Source organism: Acomys russatus, chromosome 4 (assembly GCF_903995435.1).
Source record: "Acomys russatus chromosome 4, mAcoRus1.1, whole genome shotgun sequence".
NCBI classification, from domain to species: domain Eukaryota; kingdom Metazoa; phylum Chordata; class Mammalia; order Rodentia; family Muridae; genus Acomys; species Acomys russatus.
The window spans coordinates 81257574-81269742 of NC_067140.1; the positions used below are offsets into that span (position 1 = coordinate 81257574).

General features: G+C 45.4%; 1 protein-coding gene across 1 annotated transcript in view; it reads left to right on the forward strand.

The window, feature by feature from the left end:
• The window catches only part of Cfap61 (cilia and flagella associated protein 61), a 272515-nt gene that overhangs the window by 13206 nt on the left and 247140 nt on the right, over positions 1-12169 (forward strand). Inside the window, exons 2-5 of the mRNA XM_051144932.1 lie at positions 2579-2729; positions 5365-5441; positions 6194-6261; positions 6470-6596. Of these exons, the coding sequence (XP_051000889.1) occupies positions 2579-2729; positions 5365-5441; positions 6194-6261; positions 6470-6596 (423 nt within the window). The remainder of the gene's footprint in view (positions 1-2578; positions 2730-5364; positions 5442-6193; positions 6262-6469; positions 6597-12169) is intronic.

Sequence of the window (12169 nt, forward strand, 5' to 3'; positions counted from 1 at the left end):
GATCCACCTGCCTCTACTCCCCTGAGGACAGGGATTACAGGTGTCTGCCACTGCACTGGCTCTTGCATTTACATTAAACACACACACACACACACACACACACACACAATGTATTCTAATGTAAAACTACCCTCAACACAGAGAAGTCTCAGCCAGGTATGCTAAGGCAAGAGGATGGGGAGTTTGAGGTCAACCTAGGGTAAACAATGAGAATTTATTCCCTTTGAGAAAGAGAGTCAAGGCAGGGGAAGGAAAATGTTGACAGTCATTGGCTATCTGTGGAATACACTAACTCCTGACATCATCTGACTTTGAAGGAGTTTTTAAAGATAATAATTTCATTCAGCTAAGCAAGTGAAAATTGCCTTTAAATTTATATGCATATGTTCTTTATGTGATAAGCTATCTCCTGACTTGAGTCATAACTTTTGCTGTCTTGGTGGCCACAAGGCTGGCAGGCAGGCAGCATGGTTGAGGTTGTCCCCTGGGACAGCCAGCCACAGCTACAGCTGGAAGGCCGCTACCTCTCATACTGCGCTCGATTAAAGCACCAGGAAACAGTAGCCTACACAAGGCCCCTCTGGGTCTCTATCTCTGCAGCTGTATCAGGTGATGGATGGTCTTGGTTGTCAAGGAGACACATCTGGGAAGAAGGACCGATAACTGAGGGACTGCCTCGATCACCTTGGCCTGGGGGCATGTCTTTGGGCATTTTCTTGATTTCTAACTGATAGAGAAGGGCACACCACACTGGGGGTGCTATTTCTACACAGGTGGGGCCTGGGATGAGAAAGGTAGCTTGGGGCTGAAGAGAGATTGTTCATCACTTAAGAGCACTTGTTGCTCTTACAGAGATCCTAGTTCAGTTCCTGGCCGTCTCCAGGGTATCCACTGCCTCTGGGTTCCACGTGCTATTCTACATATTATTATATAATGATGATGGTGATGATGATGATGATGATGTGATCATGATGATGATGTGGTGATGATGGTGATGATGGTGATGATGGTGATGATGATGGTGATGATGGTGATGATGGTGATGATGGTGATGGTGATGATGGTGATGATGGTGATGATGATGTGATGATGATGGTGATGATGGTGATGATGATGGTGATGATGATGATGATGATGAGATGATGATGATGATGATGAGATGATGATGATGATGATGATGTGATGGTGATGATGATGATGATGATGATGATGTGATGATGATGATGATGTGATGATGAGATGATGATGTGATGATGATGATGATGATGATGTGATGATGATGATGAGATGATGATGATGATGTGATGGTGATGATGAGATGATGATGATGATGATGATGTGATGGTGATGATGATGATGATGAGATGATGATGATGATGTGATGATGATGATGATGTGATGATGATGTGATGATGATGATGACGACGATGATGATGTGATGATGATGTGATGATGATGATGATGATGAGATGATGATGATGATGAGATGATGATGATATGATGATGATGTGATGATGATGATGATGATGATGATGTGATGATGATGTGATGATGATGATGAGATGATGATGAGATGAGATGATGATGATGGTGATGATGGTGATGATGATGTGATGATGCTGCTGCTGCTGATGATGGTGGTGGTGGTATCCACTGCTTCTGGGTTCCACATGCTATTCCACATATTATTACTAAATAATAATAATAATAATAATAACAACAACAACAACCTTTAAATAAAAGGAAGGAGGCAGCTGAGGGGCTAGAGATGTAGCTTGATGGGAGAGTACTTGCCTAGCATTGGTGAAACCCCAGGTTCAAAGTTCAATCCTGAGAGGGGATTGGGGGGTGAACTCAAGTGTGCACCCTCAAGCATGGATGCGTGCCAGTAAGGACCATTCCTCTGTTGTTTTGCCTGTAAGTTCCTCCTGACTTCCCATAGTGATGGTCTGTGACCTGGAAGTGTAAGATGAAATATAAACCCTTCTCTCCCCCAGTTCTTTTGGTTCTGGTGCTTAGCACAGCAATAGAAAGCAACCTGGTGGCTGTAGGTGCTCAGGTTCTCTGTGACTCAGCCTTGGCACCTGTGCTGGGGCTTTAGCACAACTACCTAAGAATGCCAATAAAGCCAGAACTAAGTGCAGCTTTGCCACTGTGAGCAGGAGACTGGCCCACCCCGGTTTGCCCAGGACTTTGCTGGCTTTTAGCATGACATCTCATATCCTGAGTGTCACCTCAGTCTCAAGCAAAGGACACTTGGCCACTGTAGCTGTGAGTGTAGGTCAGTACAGAGGTATTGCTACCCTGGAGAAGGGGAGAAAATGTGCACTAGACAGGTCTTCTGCCCAGTGTGCAAAGGGAGGAAGGCTTTCAGATGCTTGCCGTGATAAACACAACAAACACTACTGCGGAAACCTAGGTTTAAACAATAGCTTGGTTGATGACTTTATATTCCCTGAACACACACCCCCAAATTTTCAGCTGTCAGCAGCAGCAGGAGGCTGAGGAGGATGACAGGCTGCCTTCACCTCGGTTTCAGTTGTCTCTCCTCATGTATGCCTTTTCACCGTTTTCACAGAGAAAAGGCTAACCTTGCTGTTACCCTCTGCAATGACAAGGAGGAGATCATGGCGAACGCCATCTTCTTGGACTATCCCAACTGGAATGTTGCCAAGCAAGACGACTGGATATCAGTGTTCCGGGAGCTTGACAGCGAGCTCCCCTGCACGGTGAGGAAGCACAAAGCATGTTAGTTAGGACAGACCAACTGTGGAATGGAGGGCCGGGGCCCACATGGTGTCATTTCAGTTTCTGGGTCGAGAAAGCCAACACCCACGCCGAAAGCATTGTGACAGTTAAAAACAAAGTGATAGGATGCTGGGGTCCAGGAGGCTGGCAGATGTACAGTGGGTGTATGGTAGCCCCATCAGCCAGCTGCCCCCAAGGCCCACCTCCTGCTCTTAAGTTAGCAAGAGCTGCAAGTAAGGAATTCATGTGTCAGCATCCCACTGGTGTGTGTGATATACCAGGAAGGCCCCTGTCACCTAGGCAGTTGCCCTAGAAATGGCAACAGAGCTTCAGACTTAGTCAGATTCTATGACATTTAAAGTGCCCTGGTAGAGTACAGTGCCTTTGATTTCAGGAGGCCATTATGGATGTGGAGTTTGCTAGTCCAGACTGGGATGTGTTGTAAATATAAAATATACACTAGATTTAAAGTACTTAGTAGAAAAAAAATGAAGTGTGCTATGAATGGTTCCTTTTATATAAATCATCCAGGCACCGCATGCCTGTAATCACAATAGCTGAAAGGCTGAAGCAGGAGGATTGCTGTGAGTTTAAGTTAGTGTCATAGAATGAGTAACTAGCCAACCAGGTCTCTGTCACAAGACCTTGTCTCAAAGTAAATAAATAATCAAATATAATACTTTTCATGTTTTGCATTAATTATGTACTAAAAATATTAGGTTAAGTAAAACATTTAAAATAAGCGTGCTTACTCATCCTTATTCTTGTGTATATGTGTGCGTGTGACTATGATATGCATGTATATGCACATTCATATGTGTGAATGTGGGTGCATATATGCTGTGGCATGTCCGTGGAGGTCAGGCCAACCTCAGCTGTCAGTCCTTGCCTCTTCCTTATTTGTGCCAGGCTCTCAATTTTGTTGTTTTTCAGCTGCACTTGCCAAGTCAGCTGGGCCTCAAGCTCCCAGGAATTTGCCCTTCTCCTCCCCCCATGCTCCTGTAGGAATGCCAGGAATCTAGACAGGTGTACTGCATCTCTGGCTTTTCTGTGTGGGGTCTAGGGATTTGAACTCACATCTTCATGCTTGCATACAAGTGCTTTTACCCACGGAGCCATCTCCTTGGCCCCAACTCCACTCTTTTTCAACATCCTTGCCAGAAAATGAGGAATTACATTTTGGGTTGCATTTCTAAGTAACATTATTTTTCTGCTGAGCAGCCCTGATTAAGCCTTAAGTAAGCCTTAGTGTATTTTCTCTCTCATTAATATTTGCAACTGAAGTTATGGTTTTTTTGTCTTAAAGATGTTTAAAGAGTAAATCCTCAGGTAAGTAGGAAGTCATGCACTCTGAAGCCGTCCCTGTTCAGTCCAGAAAGGTTATGGGAGTAACGGCATTAATGCATAGAGAGTGCTCAGAGCCCTTTTGTGTGTTGTTGTCTGGACTTTGGAGTTTGTGCTGTTTAGGGAGTTTTCAAGGCCACAGGTCAAGCTCACCATTCTTCTCTGCCAGTTCCTGGTGAGTGCTTCAGGGTCACATGTCCTGCAACAGAAGTGGAGGCAGCACAGGGCTATGTAGTTGGTAACCCCAGGATACCTAGAAAACTACAGTCAGCTCCCTCCATCACCAGGTCCCACACCCATGGGCCCAACTGAGTAACAGTGAAAAGTATTTTGTAAACTTGTACATGTGTCAAACAAAGGCAGAGCTTCTCGTTGCTGTCTCCAAACAGCACGATAGAACATCCGCTCAGGTCACACTTACACTCTGTTAAACATGGGAAGTAATGCACATTAGAGACACATGCCAGGTGTACACAGACGCTACACCATTGGACACAGGGACTGGAGTTGCGCATCCTTCAATTCTGGTGTCCACAGAGGTCCTGCAGCCAACATCCAAAACTGACACCGAGCAGGGAGCAGCTTTACTGAGAAATGGAGGAACACGGCCAATGCAGGGACTTCTCTCAGCACTCAGCTACATCCGAGAGACGGCTGTGCCGGAGTACTGTAGGCCAGTTAATCCCCAGAACACAGGGAATGAATCTCTTTTAAGACTCAGTTGCTGAAGGCCGAGTGAGACTCTTGCTTCTCTGAGTCCTTAACTCCCCAGGTTTTCTGGATCCGGGAATAATAATTTCACATGGACTCTGGGAATGTTGAACAAAAAAAGCCTTTGGATTCCTAATGCGGCATCTGGCCTCCGTCCATCAGTTTCATAAGAGAATCTTTCCCTGGTGTCCCATGAACAGAGCAGCAGCTGCTGGCTCAGGAGCCCGAGGGAAAGGGTGATTGCTTTTCACTTGGCGTAGATACCCCAAAGGCAAGACTGTGGAGTCCATAATCGATTTCACTCCGCAGCAGGCTCTTCCCTGCCCACAGTTCATGCACGAGGGCAGCAGCAAGGGCTGGGCACTCCAGATGCAGAATCCTCGTTTCCTTAAATAACCCCGTGCTAGTCCAACAGAAGGCAGTGAATGAAGTGACACGCTGGCCTAGCCTGCCACCTGGGTGTCCTGCCACGTTGATGTCAGCTGTCACCCACTGGTGCTTGCTGCCCAGCTCTGCTTTGTCTGGGTCCAGCCTTTCACTTGCGCTCTTTTTCTCCTGCAGCCCCTGAACACACTGTTTATGCACTTCTTTGTGGCTGTGGATGAGTACGCCACTGGCTGCCTCAAAGAGATAATTCGGTGAGTGGAGGGCACCTTATAGATGGTGTTCAGGAAAGGCGCCGTATGAAATATTCTTCAAATGACATGAAGTTCTTTGGAGTATTTAATTTGCTTATAGTTTATCACAATATTAACCCTCTTTTAGAGCAGCTGTATTTCTCAAAGAAAGTAATCTAATTCTTTCTATTTGGTCTCCATTGAAACCCCATTTTAAACTGCTATCATTTGAGGCCAACAAGTAGTACAGTAATTTAAAGAAATGCATTGGATGGTCAGGAAAAAGTCAAGCCTCACAAACTTACATGCTTTCAAAATAAGATTTCCTTGGTCTTTTTAGAAGTTCATATTGACATGACAGCCTGCAGAAGCATCCAGAATAATAGGGTGTGTGGAAAGAAGAGGAGGAGGGCCATGGACAGCCTGTACAGACCTTGGGGTGGGGGGTGGGGGGGTGGCTCAGCTTTCAAGTCACTTTGTAATGTCACACCAGATCGTCCAGATGCCAGGTCAAAGGTTAATGTCAGCAGAAATCTGGTGTGCTGCTTGGACATCATGCCCTTTCTTCTTTCAACCTCCACCAGACAGACAGGAGAGGAGCTCTTTGCAATTGAAGGAAAAGTAAAGGGGAAGGAAATAGCCTAGGAGATGCTCTGGCCTTGGCAGAGCAACTGAGCCCACGTGACTTTGCAGACACCTCCTTTTCTCAGAGACAGGCAGAGTGAGTGCTTTGTTATTAACCTTGTCCCCTCCCCCCCGTCTTTCCTCCCCAGGACTGTGTTCAAGGCAGTTCCTGAACTGTACTTCATATTCGTCATAGTGCCAATGCATGTGAACCTAGGTAAGGTCCCCAGCAGATGACAGGGGACTTAGGCTTCAAGTAGCACCTGTGGGAACGGGGAGAAGATCGGCCAACAGACTTGAAGCATGTCGTGCATGCACTTTCTTCTTATGACCAGTAATGTGGAGTGGGGACCACATTTTGTTCTGAAATCCTAAAGTTGTCCCTTGATTAAACAAGGACACATTTCTCTCTTTCTGTGATGTAGGCTCAACTCTGATAACGGTATTTGACCAAGTGGGGAACATGCCGTGTCTGACCTACGATGAAGACTTTGCAGTGCACATATGTCACAGGCATAACCACTACCCTCAGCTGCACATTCGCAAAGCCAGGTACGGGTGGCACAGTGCCTGTGTGACACAAGCCTCACGGGATGGTACTTTTATAGGAGACTTTTTAAGGGCTCCTCAATCAGTTAGATTAAATTTTTATGATACTCATAACTTTGCTATGGAGATTCTTAGAGTCTCCCTGGATAGCATAATTAGCAAGACTGTCTTGCGGTTTCATTTGGTTCTGTGTGGCTGCAGAGTTATGCATTTACTGATGGGGCTTTAAAAAAGCAGTCCTTAATCTAGCAGTGAGTAAGAAGACTTTCAAATAAAACAAACTGGAAAATGAATCTGTCTGTTTAGTTTTCCTACTAAAACTCACCTGAGTCCTGGTACTTAATGAATAATGATGCTGTGGTCTCCAAGAGGAGTGTTTGAGTTGCCGTCTTAACCATCAGGGTCCCCAGTGGCATTCCCCTAGGGTAGCAGCCTAAGGGTATAGCTGTGGCAAAGTATGCTTTCCAAGATAGCCCTGTGTCATCTTTCGCCCTGCTCCCTCCCCTATGGTATGACATCCCCAGGCCTCTTGTCATCTGGTGGCATGTGGATGCCCTCTGCATGACTCTGGGAAGTTGGGAGTACGCTCACCAGCACAGCTTGGTAGGAGGGCACACTAAATCTTGGAAGCTTCTGCCTGGTTCTCTTGGGATGCTTGCCCTGAAGGAAGTCAGCTGTGTATCAGGAGGTCCTCCACTCTGAGATAGCTGTGATGGAGAGGCCCCATGTTGGTTTGACAGTCAGTACCACACAGCTGTGTGTGTAACGCATTGTGCACAGCCACTGAGGGGTGGGGGCTGCAGGTGTAGACAGGCGGGGAAATGGCCCTCCAAGAGATGAGAATGAAAACTTGTTTCAGATGGACTTTGTCAATTTGGATCAAACTTCAGGGAGTCTGAAACCAGGTGGTTCATTGCCAGTATATTTAAACATAGTATAATTTGGGGGAAAAAGTTTCCTGGTACAATATAATCCTCAGTGCACAAGGAAGTGTGATTATATCAAAGCTGAACTCAGGGTATATGTCATTTCTTCCAAGAAGAGTTCTGGAGAGAGGCTACCTGCTTTAGCTTAATAGTTTAAGGGAGGATCTGGGATGGTCTCAGTCATACAGATAGCACAGAGGTCACTTGGGCTTTAGGCACCTCTGGTCCTGGTTGTGGGAGCTTGGTATGGCCTGGCCCAACACATAGCAGATCACTGGGCTCTTAATAACCTCCGATTCCTGGCTTCCTGGAAAAACAGGTTGTATGCTCTTTCAAAGGAAAGGACAATACCTCATTTGAGGAATATTTTAGAAAAGCATCAGATTTGGCCATTTTACATGAGCAAGAGTGTGCAGTATTACAGCACAGCTTTAAGAGCGTGTGATGATGGCATTCTAGGTCAAGATTCTGATCTTGGTCCCACCACTCAACAGATGAGCTACTTTGAAAGAAAGAATTGATGCTGTGGGGGCCAGTGCCTCTCTGTTAACTGTGTAGTGTGTTGTCCACAACACAGAACTGTTGTGACTGTGTATGACCTAATGCAAGTCTGGCACTTAGTTTACCTCTGATTACATTTAACAGTCCAAGAAGCACTGTATATTATTTATTGCAGGGGCTGGGGCCTTGCCTACCGGGTGCAGTTTACTGCGGTTAATTGCAGCACTGCATATATCACAGAGGGACAGAGTTTAGTGGAAGGGAGAGTCCTGTCTACATAAACTTGTAAGGACATTTAGTTTATAAGAGGGAAGAAAACAGAGAAACAAACACAGCCTCATTCATATGCTCTCTTCACTGAAGATTAGCCTGCTGAGTGTTTACTCACACACACTGTGGTACATCTATGCAGTGGACGCAAGCCCCATCGCAGAGTGAGCTGCTTCTGTGGCCACAGCATGAATCAATTTCAGAAGATTCGAGCTGAATAAAAGAAGGCGCGGGGGGGGGGGGTATATTCCGATCACCTCAAGTTGTGTGATGTATACAACAGGTAGAGCTAACTGCAGAAATCAGGTTGGTGGAAAGTGAGACTGAGAGGGATAAGAGGGGACTGTGCAGGGGGTGTGGCAGTGCTGCGTGCACTGACGGGTACATGCGCCTTGGTCCACACGCATCTCCCTTCATTCTGAAGATCATGCACTTCTTACCTGTTGTCATACCTCCATGAAAAAACTAACTTAAAAGAAATGAAGACTTTGCAAAGAAGATGACCTCTTGAGTTTGGTCTAGGGGGGTGAATCAGAATTCAACCACAGGGGCAGAGCGGGCGGTGGTGTGGAGGCAGGAGACCCTGGAATGGCCACCACCAGCCAGAAAGGCAGGTATGGCTGCTCTTCCATGTGTGGGAGGAAGGGCAGCTCCCCAGCAGGGACATCCTTGGCTGCTCAGGAAGTTGCACCCCTTAAAGAAATTTTATTGATAACATATTCACAAATTGGCAGTTTTTAATGGGAAATTTTCATAAGAGAAAATTTTAGGAAATCTAATAAACCCTTATCTTAATTTTACTCTAAAATCTCTGAGTTTGTCCCTGTTATTTTCACTCTTTACTATCTATGTATTTTACTATCTATTTACTATTATCTCTAGTCTCAAATCACAAAACTGTTAGGAATGAAAATTCTTTATAGCTAGGTACACACGCAGGAACTGTTGACACCCCTCCCTCCAGAGATGTTCTGCAGCCGAGGGTTCAACCAAATGCTTCCTACACAAACAACAACAAAACACACTGGCAGGCAGAGTGCTTGCTTGCTGTGTGTAAGGTCCTGGATTCAGGCTTAGATCTGCAAAGAACAAGTGAACCACTCAGATTTGGGGGGAGAAAACATTACCTCTGAGCCTGGCGTGTTGTTACAGGCCTGTACCCCAGCACTTGGGAAGCAAAAGCAGAAGAATCCTCAGTCAAAGCCCATCCTGGGCTACACGGAGAGGGTGTAGTGGGGTGGGATGGGGTGGGGTAGGGTGGGGTGGGCTGGGGTGGGGGGAGGTGGGGTGGGGGGACTGGAGAAATGGGTCAGTAGTTAAGACCACTTGTTGCTTACAGCTCCCACATGTCAGCTCACAACTGTGACTTTAGTTGCACAGGACTCAGTGTCTCCCTCTGGCCTCTGTGGGCACTATTGTGGTCACATGCTCTGGTAATGACGGACTGACTATAGCAGCTAGCCCTACTTTTTCCGAGGAGCTATAGGCAGTTGATGGTTACTGAGGGAGGGGATGGCATTTCCTTCAAGTAATTCCCCTTGTTCCTATAACTAACTTCTCACTCATGCCCCTGGATGCAGGCCCAGCAAAGTCACTGGGTCACCAATTAAAAGAAAAAAGTGAAGGTAGACAGTGGGCTCTGTGGGGAAGAGGGAGACAGTCATGGGAGTGGGAGGGACAGGAGAAGGTAATACAGGGTGTATAGATCAAAATGCGTCATCATGTATGAAAACGTCATACCCCATTCCATTGTCATACACAGCTTATGATAATAAAACCATTAAAAATGTATTTTGTTCTTTCTGATGACCTCCTGTTCCAAGATGGCATGCCATTGTGTAGCTATAGTTCATTTACTTGTTAGTTACTTACAGAAATGGTAGTGGCTGGTCTTGATTGTCACCTTGAGAGTGTTGCCCTAGGAGACTGTATTTGTGAGGGAGTTTCTGGCGAGAATTGCTAAGGTGAAGATGCCCGAGTGTGGGCAGCACCACCTGGAGGCTCAAGTGGGGGGAAAGGGAAGAGTGGGAGGCCAGGAGGGAGCAGGCCTCCTGAGGGGCGTGTCAGGTCAGCTCATCACAGCCCTCCCACCAAGACACACTGAAGCCTTCCTCCCTGGGAGCCAGAATAAGGTTTTCTTAAGTTGGCTTTCTCAGGTATTTCTTACAATGACAGGACACACTAAGACAAAATTTTACTTGTTTTCAAGTTTTTCTGTAAAACAGATACTGAGGGAAAATGGTAATCATGGTATTTTATTTCCAATAAGATAGGTACCTAAAAGAAGAATTGTTTTGGAAAAGAAATACTAAATATTTAAAATTAAAAATAGTTACCAAAAGCCAGGCATGGTGGTACATGTCTTTAATCCTAGCACTTAGGGAGGCAAAGGCAAGTGGATTGCTTTGAGTTTGAGGCCAGCCTGGTCTACAAATGAGTCCAAGATAGCCAGGGCTACACAGAGAAACTCTGTCTAGGAACAAACAAAGTTAACAAATTGTTTGACCAAAATATGTCAGTTTATATTGAAACCAATAGAACTCTGTTTCCTTAGCCCCAGCAATTTTTATAATTACTACATAAGATTCTTTTTATTTTGTCATATATGTATGTATGTTGTATGTATGTATATACAAGCCCTGGATATTTTCAGTTATTAAAAATTTTTAGTCTGCTAGAGCAAAATAATATTTTGTTTTAATTTATGCTCAATATATATAAATGCCATTTTTACAAGATCCATCTTAAACGAGTAAAACACTTAACTTTTCAAGGCATTTTCATCCTAGAGATTACCCTGATGGATGATTAAATGTATAGACAGTTCTACACCGGGAATGGAGATTGAATGTGGGGGAGCAAATGAACCTACCAGTGAAGGGGTGTGGTGTGTGTGTGTGTCTGTATCTCTGTGTGTGTGTGTGTGTGTGTGTGTCTGTATCTGTGTGTGTGTGTCTGTATCTGTGTGTGTGTGTGTGTGTGTCTGTATCTCTGTGTGTGTGTGTGTGTCTGTATCTGTGTGTGTGTGTGTGTCTGTATCTCTGTGTGTGTGTGTGTGTGTGTGTGTGTGTGTGTGTGTCTGTATCTCTGTGTGTGTGTGTGTGTGTGTCTGTATCTCTGTGTGTGTGTGTGTGTGTCTGTATCTGTGTGTGTGTGTCTGTATCTCTGTGTGTGTGTGTGTGTCTGTATCTGTGTGTGTGTGTGTCTGTATCTCTGTGTGTGTGTGTGTGTCTGTATCTGTGTGTGTGTGTGTCTGTATCTCTGTGTGTGTGTGTGTCTGTATCTGTGTGTGTGTGTGTCTGTATCTCTGTGTGTGTGTGTGTGTGTGTGTGTCTGTATCTCTGTGTGTGTGTGTGTGTCTGTATCTGTGTGTGTGTGTGTCTGTATCTCTGTGTGTGTGTGTGTGTCTGTATCTGTGTGTGTGTGTGTCTGTATCTCTGTGTGTGTGTGTGTGTGTGTCTGTATCTCTGTGTGTGTGTGTGTCTGTATCTCTGTGTGTGTGTGTGTGTCTGTATCTGTGTGTGTGTGTGTGTCTGTATCTCTGTGTATGTTGTGTGTGTGTCTGTATCTGTGTGTGTGTGTGTGTCTGTATCTCTGTGTATGTTGTGTGTGTGTCTGTATCTGTGTGTGTGTGTGTATCTCTGTGTGTGTGTGTGTCTGTATCTCTCTGTGTGTGTGTCTGTATCTCTGTGTGTGTGTGTGTGTCTGTATCTCTGTGTATGTTGTGTGTGTGTCTGTATCTGTGTGTGTGTGTGTCTGTAACTCTGTGTGTGTCTGTATCTGTGTGTGTGTATGTGTCTGTATCTGTGTGTGTGTGTGTCTGTATCTCTGTGTGTGTGTGTGTCTGTATCTGTGTGTGTGTGTCTGTATCTCTGTGTG